This window comes from Heteronotia binoei, chromosome 21, assembly GCF_032191835.1.
Source record: "Heteronotia binoei isolate CCM8104 ecotype False Entrance Well chromosome 21, APGP_CSIRO_Hbin_v1, whole genome shotgun sequence".
Lineage (NCBI taxonomy): Eukaryota > Metazoa > Chordata > Lepidosauria > Squamata > Gekkonidae > Heteronotia > Heteronotia binoei.
In genome coordinates, this window is record NC_083243.1 from 78,223,189 (window position 1) to 78,236,437 (window position 13,249).

General features: G+C 40.8%; 1 protein-coding gene across 3 annotated transcripts in view; it reads right to left on the reverse strand.

Moving 5' to 3' along the window:
- Positions 1-13,249, reverse strand: part of RMDN3 (regulator of microtubule dynamics 3) — a 79,935-nt gene that overhangs the window by 30,605 nt on the left and 36,081 nt on the right. For all 3 annotated transcript variants that reach the window (XM_060261348.1, XM_060261349.1, XM_060261350.1), the window contains exon 8: positions 3,650-3,725. In XM_060261348.1, coding sequence (XP_060117331.1) covers positions 3,650-3,725 — 76 coding nt within the window. The remainder of the gene's footprint in view (positions 1-3,649; positions 3,726-13,249) is intronic.

Below are 13,249 nucleotides of genomic sequence, written 5' to 3' on the forward strand. Positions count from 1 at the left end.
GTACTTGCTAATGACATAATCTATCCCACAAGGTATTGTCCCCTATTAATTACTCTGCTAAACTCAATTTACATTTTAAAAGACCTTCTAAGATGTAAGGAAGAAATTTTCCTTTTATGTTCATGCTGGGGAAATTAGGGGTGCAAGCACCCATTCATGCACTCCCATTTCCATTGTGTTCATTTGGGGAGGGAGAGAAGCTGATATTCCCAGATGCATTAAGAAAGAGAGACAGTTGTTCTAAAAAACCTCTTATTTATTTAACTTCAACCCCAAATGTAAATTAATTTAAAAATATAAGACTCTTGCACCATTAATCAACATTCAATACTTAAACATTGTGCCCAGTAAGTTTATAAAGGATACCCTTGGATGCTCTCGTCAAGACCCAGAGAAAATGTGTTGTTGTCAAGATCAACTAGGAACAAAACTACATTCACATATTAAGTACCTTTTCCCATCCATAGGAGCCAATGTAACTGTCAATCTATGCTGTAACGAGTGTCTGGCATATAGAGCTCAACCCTTTCTATCTCTCGAGTCATGAGGGTTTGGGAAAGCTGGATTAAGCTAGTTGACTCAGAGAGTCAAGATTTTTTAAAAAATCTTTTTATTATTATTTGTTTGAATGCATATAAGTAAATGGATGGAGAAAGCGGCTAATACCAAAGGAAAAACACAGTAAATGAAACAACGAATATATATAATTTCAACATCAGTTTCCACCTCCATATTCAATAGGTTCTCAATTTCAAAGTTGGTTTTGTTATCGGATATATCCCTATCTCAAGTCTTTCGTAACCATTCATACAGAATAGTCCAATTATCTATAGCTTCCTGCTTAGATCCTTCTTTCAATAAAGTTGTTAAAATGTCCAATTTGGCTGTATCTACAATTTTCTCTAACAGAATTTCCATAGCAGGTAATCCCCCCCCCCCCCAGTATTTAGCAAACAAGATTCCTGCAGCAGTTGCCATATGAATAGTCAGATATCTATTTTTCTTATCTAGCATTTGAGGCATCACATTTAATAAAAACATTTCTGGTTTAAATGGTATATACATTTTTAAGATTTTTTGTAAATCTCATGAACTTTTACTCAAAAGTGTTTTGCCCTCTTACATGACCACCCCATATAGTAAAAAGTACCTATTTGCTCATTACATTTCCAACACACATTGGATATTTCTGGATATATTTTAGCTAATCTAACTGGTGCCATGTAAAACATTTTGTAGAGATTTTCTTTGAAGGCTACCAACTTTGTAATTTTGATGTTAGTTTTCCATAACTGAAGTCAATATTTTGTGCCCATTTTATCATAACATCCTTGACTATTTCATCTTCCATTCTCAACTGAAGTAAGTAACTATAGAAGATTAACTAAGACAGCCTCAGGAAGCTAGGCTGATACTCTATTTATAATTTGATAGTATGTAAACTTTCCAAAATGCAAAAGTCAAGTGAGGCTAAAAGACAGCTGTTATCTGAGCCAGGAGGGTTACATCAATGTGATGTGAAGCATCCTAAAGCGTCCTGGGAAACAGAACTAAAGTTTCAGCTATAGATTAATTAATATAGAAACTAAGTAGTACTGGGTTAGCATAGGCAGATAACTGAGGCTCAGTCCAGCCCTAATTCCATGACAGCTCACAAATTGCATCACATGCATACATTCACTGAGCTGCTTTTCACTGCGTGATACCATATTACTGGACAGTAAATGTAAACCAGTAACCAGAAGAAGGGCAGCAACTGCGTGGGTCAGTTGAGGAAGTCCCAGGCAATGGGCCCAGCCCATGTGGTTGCTTGGTTACCCATACAAACAATCCCCAGGGGTGCAGAATCCCATGGTAAGCAACCAGCACCCACACAACTCTGTGTGTGAATGAGTCCACAGAGATGTGCTAAACAACAGCTAAAGTAAAAACTAAGCATTACATCAGGCACAAATCTGGTTGGGGCTCCCTCAACCAAATATCAGGAAACCAAAATTCCCAAATGCACTGTGGCCTAATTCAGTTCAGAACCATGACAGAGGGAGATATATTCCCAAGCACTAAATTCCCAAACTGAAATGACCTAATTTGTTCCACTGTTGGATTTCATATGCTGTGAATACTGCATATAGAACCCTGCAGCTGAGCAAATAGGTTCTTTCTCAAGCCAGCTCTTGGCTCAAGGAAGCTGCATAATGAAGGCTTAAGCTCCTCCCCCCAGCCCAGTGTCATGATCCCAAGCTGAATCTCAACCTGACTTTTAAAAAACATTGTATAATCTCAGCTTTACACTATATTTTATGCCCTTCCTACAATGTTTGTAAATTTTCAGCAAAATCTACAATGTCCTCTTTTTCCCCCTTGTAATAGCAACATTTTAAAATATAAAAGTTAAAACATGAGACCCACAAAGACTTCCAGGGAAAGGGTCACATCACTTCCCCATGTATTTCCCCTTATTTCTTCTTTCTCTCCCTTGGCAGTCCCCATATCTCATTCCCTTTTCCTGCTTCCTTCTCTCTTTCCCACCCATCAACAAACCAACCTACCTTTATCCTCCCTCTCTCTCCAGTCTTCAGTTTTCCTTGACCCTGGAAGCCTCTCCCTGGGAAAAGTGTAGCCAAGCTGTATGAGTAGTGAGTCACCAGGCCCTGACAAGTCAGGTGGGTAGTGAATCACTGGTGGTTACCACTTGGCCTGGCCCCACTGAGTTCTCCTCCATCAGAGGAAATGTGGGACAGGGGGACCTTTTCCTGGACTGTTTTGGTTTCCCAGTCCATTCCTGCTCCTTCCCCATGACTTCACTTTACCCAGGCTTGGAGACTGGGTAATATTGTTGGTGTTGCAAAAGCAGCCCCCAGTATAGCCAAGTAGTCTAGTAGGGCTCAGTGTGCATTTTTCCCTCAAAGCTGCAGATGTTGCTTCTATTATTTTGAAGGGTTTTAATTCCCCAAATAAATATTTGTAGATTTCAGATTTTTCTGCAAACCTGGAGCTGTCTTCAGATTGGTAGAGAAATCCGCCATGCACCCCTGGTTCCATTTTGCAGGACTTTTAAAAAATCCACATTCTGTGGGCCCGTTCAGAACTAGATTTTTAAAAAGTTTATTTTAAATAACATGAGCAACATACAATATATAACAAACATTAACAGAGTAATACAGAATAGCTACCCAATACATACCAGGTCTTTGTAATATCTGAGAAAGATAAACATGTATGAAACTTCATAGTGTTAGCACTTCTAATGGATAATAGTGAAAAAGTGAATCATTGTTTACAATAAATTCTATGGGTTACCTACAATCTTTCAATAAAGTGAGATTATCAGTTTGTGACTGTTAATCCATTTTTCCCCATTATGTAATAATCCCAAATACGTTGATACCAAGCCCAAACTGCTGGAGGTTTAATATTTTTCCTTGATGTCACTATTAGTGACCTTGTGGCTGCACATAGAAAGGCAATCAGATCTTGTCAAATTGAGGGGATCTTAGTAGATTGCCAAAAATTGAGAAGCACTAGTTCAGGAGTGAAAGGAATCAGATAGCCTGTGATTTTTGCGAATTTGACATTGGATTAATCTCCAAAATTCCTTGATATAGGTACAATTCCACCAACTAGATATATCATAAGCAAGTCTACATACCTTGAACACGTGCCCAGCTTGAATGCGTTTTTGTATACCTTCATGTTCTGAGTACTGACCGCACAGAACAGCATACCTATTAGAGGTAGATGTTAGTTTGCCTTTGACATTATTCCTCAGTATGGATGTTCACGTGTTCCTCTTATTTTCTTACAGAAGTCTAAGAAAGTTAAACTAAATGCTTCATATCAATTTTGAATACAGACATATATATGTTGCACTACAGCAGAAAATAGAAAAATGACACAATGCTAACAAAGCAGGTTCCAGATTGACCTTATTTTACCACAACTGCACTAAGAAAAACAGATTTTCAAAGATTTTCCTAGAAACTGATTAGTTTGGCTAATATAAATCAATATAAAGATGTATATTACTATGCACTTTATTATTTCTTCCAGTCATGGAAAGATGGATACGGCAAATCTCTCGGTCAGAAAATACAAACATTCATTCTCACATAGGTTTGCTATCTAGAAATCAGCCCAGTTCTAACCGCAGAGCGGTAAAGCTGTAGTACTGCAGTCGGAGCCCTCTGCTCACGACCTGAGTTTGATCCCAGCGGAAGCTGGTTCAGGTAGCTGGCTCGAGGTTGACTCAGTCTTCCATCCTTCCGAGGTCGATATAATGAGTACCCAGTTTGTTGGGGGAAATGTAGATGACTAGGGAAGGCAATGGCAAACCACCCCGTAAAAAGTCTACCGTGAAAAGGTTGAACATGAACATATGAAGCTGCCTTACACTGAATCAGACCCTTGGTCTATCAAAGTCAGTATTGTCTTCTCAGACTTGCAGCAGCTCTCCAGGGTCTCAAGCTGAGGTTTTTCACACCTATTTGCCTGGACCCTTTTTTGGAGATGCCAGTGATTGAACCTGGGACCTTCTGCTTCCCAAGCAGATGCTCTACCACTGAGCCACCGTCCCTCCCTCCCTTGTGAAAGCAACGTCACTCCAGAGTCGAAAATGACTGGTGCTTGCACAGGGGACTACCTTTACCTTTAACCATGTGTACCCAGACTAGAGCAGGGCTGTAGCCAGGATTTTAAAAGTCAGGGAGCTTTTTAAAAAGTCAGGGGACATGCCCCATCCACTGCGGGCCTTGCCACTTCTCAAAAGCTTTCTAGGGTAGGGGCAAAAGCTGGAGACTCTGAAAACGGCCAAGTCGAGGCCAACCCTAAAACTTGGAGTCAAGAAGGGATGGCACCTCGCGTGCAAGCAGGAAGGTTTTCTTCCATCTCTCTCTCCCCAACCCTGGCACTCTGCAGCCAGCAGCTCCATCCGTCCTCACCCCCATTCCATGTGGCTTTCTCTGCCTCCCTCCTCTCTGTCTGCTGCTTTTGCTGCTGCAGTGCACTGTGCCCTGCTCAGCTATGGCCAAAAGAAAAAAAAAACTGGCTGCACCATGAAGGTCCCCCCAGAAGGCAGGCGGCTGAACCTGGAAATTTGGGGCAGTGCTCCCACAGGGCCTTCCCATGGCTACAGCCTGGACTAGAAATATGAAAGCCCAGGACTAAAAAAAACAGGGGAGGAGGAAAGAGTGTACTCCCCTAGCAAAGATGACAAGTCAAAGTAACCAAGGCTGTTTCTTTCTCAAACCCAGGTTTGAACACTGATTGAAAAGGGTCTAGAAATCCACATCTGAAGCTGCATAGCCAGCACTCACTCACTAATGTGACATTTTAAAAAGCATTTTTACAAAGTTGTTTCAGTAAGACAGACATATAAACAACATGTGAACTCTTCAACTTTCAAATATAACAAATATATCTATGCTTGCCTTGAAGCCACATATCAGAAAATTATTCCAAGTAACACTGTTCACCATAACTATGAAAAGCCTACTGTACTCTGGAGTTAGCACTTTCAGTTGTTAGTGCTGATGGTATAAAAAACATTTAACCAGCTCATCAGAACCTTGTTCTTAGTAGTAATTTTGAGGAGTCAGGTATTATTTCCAAGAACATGAAGTATGCAATTCTATATATACTTGAGAATAAACCCTACTAAATGCAGTGAATTCAAAACTCAACATGCACACCATGGCTGGAACTTTCAGTGTCTTACTCTCCCCCTTATTATAGAGGGGGCAGGTAGAGCAGTCAGGAAGTATCAAGCTGTGCTGAAATTTACGTTCTCTTTAGAAGCAGTACAATATTCAAAGGCAGAAAATGAGTCAGTTTAATCTGGTTTGAGGAAATTGATATGGCACAGGACTCCCACAGGACTCTTCTATTTGGAAAATAAACTGGAGATTTTTTCCAAGTTCCATTTGTTTTGATTCTCCCCTGTTGCTATCCCACAACTCAAAGATGTAGATGGTAATGGCTTACATCTTGGAATAAGGCCATGTATTTCAAAACTGAACATATTCTCATGAACTTGGCCAGCTGAAATTACACATAACATAAAAAAAATCCCCCCAGCACACCCAGATTGAAGGAGATATCCCAAAGCACAACTACACAGCTTATTTATAGAAGTTTCCAGAAACAGATTGAGATCAGTTTATTGTGGTGGTATTCTGCAGTTTGGTGAGACCCACATTCACAATTACTCTCAACCAGAAAGCCATATGACTACTGTATGTCCCCTGTACTTCCACACCAACATAATATACATACATACATATTAATCTTAAATATATAATCATAGGGTTTTTTTTTATTATGAGAGCAATTAGTTGTCTTTCTCTACCACAGCTGAACCTTAGCCAGCTCTCATGTACCTGAAGTGAAGGACTTGAATGTTGCTTATGATACTCAACAATGAGTAAGTTTTCAAGTTCTCCAGAATTCTATTAGCTGAATATTTTTAAATGCTTGTTTATGTTAACAGGTCCCTTCAAGTTTCAAGAGGGGATTGGATAAACATATGGAGCAGAGGCCCATCAGTGGCTATTAGCCACAGGGTATAGATGGAACTCTCTGTTTGGGGCAGAGGTGCTTGGGGTGGGGGGCAACAGTGGGAGGGTTATTAGTGTCCTAGCCCCACTAGTGGACCTCCTGCTGGCATCTGTTGTTGTTGTTGTTTTGCATGGGCCATTGCATGTTGTTTTGTTGTTGTTGGACTGCATGGGCCATTGGCCTGATCCAACATGTTCTTAAATTAGAATCTCTAAGCTAAGTTTTCTGCATTTAAGAAGTTACATTTTATGGCCTAGCATTCAATAGCAGTATGCCCCATTCCATCACCTCATCCAGCTGCATATATTGATCCAGTCTCATACATAGAACACCAGTATCTCCACAACTTTATCATCATCATAATGGAGAAGTGTTGTAAAAATAAATCTGTTAGCTTTATCTTGAGCCCACATTAACAATGAAATTACCCTTTCTTCTCCTTCCTTCTCTTTCCCTCTTCACCACCCAAGACAGTCAGGTGGTTTGAGAAACCATCAAATTTAAAGGTCCCCAAACCCACAGATCATGAAGATGCATATGATTCCCACTTTGCTTCATGGGACTTATTCTTAGCGAAGCACTGGACTGAAAACTAAATAAATCCACCTTACAAATTGGGGGGAGGGGTACAAGAAATCCAAATCTCACTAGCATGGCTTGCCAACTAAACTCTCACCAAACTCTGTTGGTAAAGGATGCCTGTCTTTCTTCTACAGAGCCTGTTTGACATATTTGGCTAACTGCTACAGGAGCCTGCTCTGCTAACTTCTGGGGGACACAGCAAGAAGACAGGAGAGGGAAATAAAGGAAGCACACTGTGAGCCAGCCAACAGCCTTGTGAAGTCTCGCTTTGCAAGAAGACTGTATGTCCTTTTACATCCCTCTCTGCCTTTTCACTTTCTTGCACTTTAGACAAGACAGAGTGAGATTGCTAAGGTACATACAGGAGACCAAGGTGGCTATGGAGAAAGGGAAGTACAGTCTACAACACCCCACTGTGCCCAGCTTGCTCTTTTCCTGGTGGAGGTGCCATGGTTTTTTTCTCTTTTCTCTATTGTCAACCTACTCTCCTCCAAGCTGCCACTCAGGTGCTGGAATGAGAGCACAGAGGTTGTGGAGAAAGCAGAGGGCTGGTTAAGTCTGGCTTTTATTAGCCATTTAAAGAGTGGCCTGATTCACATGAGCCTTTGACTTATGCATTCTTGCCTTATTCTTGCTTGCTCTAGCAGTCTCTCTTGCATGGCAAAATGTACTCTGCCCTACATCAGAACTAGACAGATGAAGTTTGTATGTGCTCTCTAAACCAGAACTGGAAACCATAGTTTGTTCAGAGTTTCCAGTTCTGGTTTGCTGGGCAACTGTAGCTTATAGTTTGTAAGCTCAGCTGCAGTGGCAACTATTTTTTGCCATGAATACACAAGGGGAAGATGGGTACATGAAAGCCAGATGGTTGGACAGAATGGCTTGGCTATTAACAAAATAACCCTATGAAAAGTTCAAATTAAAGCAGCACTGAAAACAATCTCAGAATAACCAAGGAAACAAAAGGGGTGTGTGTGAAGTACATCCAAATGGGAATCAATTGCATAATGTCTACTTTTAATAAATGAGTTGAGCTTCCTAGGAAGTGCAGCATGCACAACTGGGACATAGTGTACCAGATGTTCCAGAAGCTAGCCAATATTTATAAAATCATTATACATTTAGGCCATTCTTGCAACTAATCACTCACCTGGCTCCCTGTGTTGAGGTATGCAAGATTGTTTGCTGCCCAAGGAAAGAGGCCACACACACAGCTGAAGTGAGAACAAGGGGTACAGCCAACCAACCCCAAAATATTTATTTTCAAGACTAAATTAGTTTAGAAGTTTCACTTCATCTGATTTTTTTTTGTTCTAGACAATTTCACGCAATGGCTTATTTTTAAAAATCTTTTACTTTCACCTCCCCCAAAAGCTATTTCCAATGGGCTATTCACCGTGGGACAATCAATACAAATTACATATCCTACTCAGGCAGCAATTATCTAGAGACAAATCTGTAAAAAAGAAAGTATTCTATCTTAAGTTTCATCTTTTATTAGAAATTAAGAAGCTTCAGAGTTTATACTGCAAAGTGGGAAAATAATTACAATGTGCAATCCCTGATGAACTGCAGCTCTTGTCATCTACAAATGTTTTTGAATGTCAGAATTTAAGAGAGAATTGTTACAAAACTTTCAAAGACATATACGTTAGGCTCAATGGAAAATGTTGGTTTGCTATCAGATAGAGATGATTTCTACCCAGTTCCCAAAGAAAAAGAACCAGTACCTTCTTGAAAATGGTAACTGAAATACCATCAGTAGTATTATAAGAACATAAGAGAAGCCATGTTGGATCAGGCCAAAGGCCCATCCAGTCCAACACTCTGTCACACAATGGACAAACCACCACCCCCAGTGCCATCAGAAGGTCCATCAGTGAGGCCAGAACACTAGAAGCCCTCACATTCTTGCCCCTTCCAAGCACCTATAATGCAGAGCATCACTTGCCCCAGACAGAGTTCCAACAATACGCTGTGGCTAGTAACCATTGATGGGCCTCTGCACCATATGTTTATTCAATCATCTCTTGAAGCTTGCTATGCTTGTAGCTGCCACCACCTCCTGTGGCAGTGAATTCCATGTGTTCATCATCCTTTGGGTGAAAAAGTACTTCCTTTTATCTGTTCTAACCCAACTGCTCAGCAATTTCATTGAGTGCCCGCAAGTTCTTGTATTGTAAGAAAGGGAGAAAAGTACTTCTTTCTCTACCTTCTCTATTCCATGCATAATCTTGTAAACCTCTATCATGTCACCTTGCAGTCGACGTTTATTCAAACTAAAGAGCCCCAAACGTTTTAACCTTTCTTCATAGGGAAAGTGTTCTAACCCTTTAATCATTCTAGTTGTCCTTTTCTGCACTTTTCCCAATGCTATATTTTTTGAGGTGCGGTGATCAGAATTGTACACAGTACTCCAAATGAGGCCGCACCATCGATTTATACAGTGGCATTATGATACTGGCTGATTTGTTTTCAATTCCCTTCCTAAAAATTCCCAGCATAGTGTTGGCCTTTTTTATTGCAGTTGCACATTGTCTCAACATTTTCAGTGCATTATCTACCACAATCCCAAGATCCCTCTCTTGGTCAGTATCCTCCAGTTCACACCCCACCAACTTGTATTTATAGTTAGGATTTCTGGCCCCAATGTGCATTACTCTGCACTTGGTTATGTTGAATCTCATTTGCCACGTTGATACCCACTCGCCCAGCCTTGACAGATTCCTTTGGAGTGCCTCACAATCCTCTCTGGTTCTCACCACCCTGAACCATTTAGTGTCATCTGCAAAATTAGCCATTTCACTGCTTACTCCCAACTCCAAACCATTAATGAACAAGTTAAAAAGCATCGGACCCAGTACTGAGTCCTGTGGCACCCCACTGCTCACCACCTTCCACTAAGAAAATTGTCCATTTATACTCACTCTGTTTCCTATTAATTAGCCAGTTTTTGATCCACAAGAGGACTTGTCCTTTTACCCCATGACTCTCGAGCTCACTAAGGAGCCTTTGAGAGGAACTTTATCAAAAGCTTTCTGGAAATCAAGGTAAAGAACATCTATTGGGTCCCCTTTGTCCACATGTTTGTTCACCCCCTCAAAGAACTAACAGGTTAGTGAGACAAGATCTTCCCTTACAGAACCCATGCTGAGTCTTCCTCAATAACTTGTGTTCATCAATGTGCCTACTCATTCTCTCTTTAATAATAGCCTCCACTAACTTTCCTGGTATTGAAGTCAGACTGACTGGCCTGTAATTTCCCGGATCTCCTCTGAAACCCTTTTAAAAGATGGAGGTGACAATAGCTACCTTCCAGTCCTCAGGAAGAGAAGTAGATTTTAATGGAAGATTATTGTTGTCAGGAGTTCTACAATTTCACCTTTGAGTTTTTTCAGAACTCTTGGATGTATGCCATCCAGGCCTGGTGACTATCAGTTTTTAAACTGTCTATCAGTCGTAGGACCTCCTCTCTCGACACTTAAATCTGACTCAGGTCTTTCAACACCCCTCCCGAGATCAGCGGTTCTGGAGTGGGCAAACACTTCTCATCTTCCACAGTGAAGACAGAGGCAAAGAATGCATTCAGCTTCTCAGCCATTTCCCTATCATCCTTCAGTAACCCTTTTACTCCTTGGTCATCTAAAAGCCCCACTGTTTCCATGGCTGGTTTCCTGCTTCTAATGTATTTGAAGAAATTTTTATTATTAGTCTTTATGTTTTTTTGCAATATGTTCCTCATAGTCCCTTTTTGCCTGCCTGATCACAGACTTGCATTTTATTTGCCACAGCCTGTGTTCCCTTTTATTAACCTCACTTGGACTAGCTTTCCACTGCTTAAAGGAATCCTTCTTACCTTTTACAGCTTCCATTATGGCCAAATATGCAAAGTAGTAGATCTATGACTAACTCTGACCTTTTTTAAAAAATGTAGAACTGGAAAGGGAAAACTCCAAACTTTAAGTAAAATCTGAAGTTCCAGCACCCTTTTCCTGACCACAATCAGAGCCCCTTGCAGTTGCTTTAAAATAAAAAATAAAATACAGAAGTAGAGCCCATTATTGCCTGTCATCTGGCTCATATATTTAGTTGCATTTTGATCCACTGATGTCCCTTGTTAGAGATCTACTAGGCACTGGAAACTTCAATCATCCCTGTCAAAAAATGGAGCGCTTTAAAAAAAAATTGGGATTTAATGAACCTTGCCAACTTAAGATGACCAGCTAAGACTCTGTAAGAAAATTTACTATGAGATAGCATCTTGCCATGGCTAAGCCTGGTACTCATGTAATAGTTGTTGGTGTTTTAAGTGTAGGGTTCCCAGCCTCCCACTGGGGGTGGGGGTTCCCTGGTTTGGGGGCCTCCAGCCTGCTGGCATGGAGGTGGCCCCAGCGATCCCTGCCTCAAAAAAGCTCTGTCGTGCACGACATGCCCAGCACAATTACATTACCCAGAAGTGACATCGTCATGCCGGGCATGTCACGTAGGGGGCACTCTAAAAATTTGGGTGAAAACACTATGGTGCCATAGTTTTTACCCATTGCTAGAGTGTCCCCGCATGACGATGGCACTTCCAGGTGACATCATGCCACACATGTGAGGATCATCTCCTGCCCGGAGCCAAGTAGAACCTGGCAACCCTATTTTAATTTGACGAAGTCCTCTGTTTTTTTTTTAAAGTGAATAAGGTTACATATTTAATACAGCTTATAAAGATGTCTAAAAGTAATTCTAAAAATGAGAAGTCCATTTACATGAGGTAACTGAAGCAAGCCACATGGGTGGGCAAATTTGACAATCTCAACTGCTCTTGTCATAGTTTACAAACCACTGCAGAAACAAGCATTTTACACGTTTAAAAAAACAAACAAACACGCACCACAAGTTTGCTTTTCATTTCTTTTTAGAGCTGTAACTGTTCACTTAAGTCTTTTTGTGTTAGTATATACAGATGTACATTGGGCAAAACACTAATAATTTCAGTTCATGAAGCAAGAGATGTATTATATTCTTCCTTTCTACATCAGTTCCCACATTTGTTAAAAAACAGGCTTCCTATTTCAATTTTGTCTGTACTCAAGGTCAATCAGTGAAGGAAGCAATTCGACTTGTATGTGACCCCCTTTCTAAAGGCAGACACAGGGGAAACCATTTGGATACAAACACAACTATGCTGAAAAATCTTATCTATACCCAAAAGGAAATTTTGGAAGACTTACAGTTAATTAAAATCTATAAAGATCAAATCTAGCTATTCCTCATTTACTTTATACATTCATGAAGATCAATTAGACACAACATTAAAGATTTGCTTACTACTGGAGAAAAAATCCAGAAAGATACAGCTGTTTAACTGGATATGGTTATATTTCCCCTACAAAATCATAGAATCATAGAGTTGGAAGGGATCTCCAGGGTCATATAGTCCAACACCATGCACAATGCAGGAAACTCACAAATACCTTCTAAATTCACAGGATCTTCATTGCTGACAGATGGACATCTAGCCTCTGTTTAAAAACCTCCAAGGAAGGAAGAAGAAGAAATTGGATTTATATCCCGCCCTCCACTCCGAAGAGTCTCAGAGCGGCTCACAATCTCCTTTACCTTCCTCCCCCACAACAGACACCCTGTGAGGTGGGTGGGGCTGAGAGGGCTCTCACAGCAGCTGCCCTTTCAAGGACAACCTCTGCCAGAGCTATGGCTGACCCAAGGCCATTCCAGCAGGTGCAAGTGGAGGAGTGGGGAATCAAACCCGGTTCTCCCAGATAAGAGTCCGCACACTTAACCACTACACCAAACTGGTTACCAAGGAGTTGGTGGAGAGCCCACCAACTCCTGAGGAACAGCTCTAATGGTCAGGAAGTTCCTCCTAATGTTGAGCTGGAAACTCTTTTGATTTAATTTCAACCCACTGGTTTCCTGCATTGTGCAGGGGGTTGGACTAGATGACCCTGGAGACCCTTCCAACTCTATGATTCTACTCCTATGACATCTTTGTTGTTAATGAAATGTAAGACAAAGTTTTATTCAATTAAATTAGTAACGCAAAAATCATGAGACTATCTACAGAATTACAAATTGGCACTTTCCGGCTCTCCCATTGAACTCCATC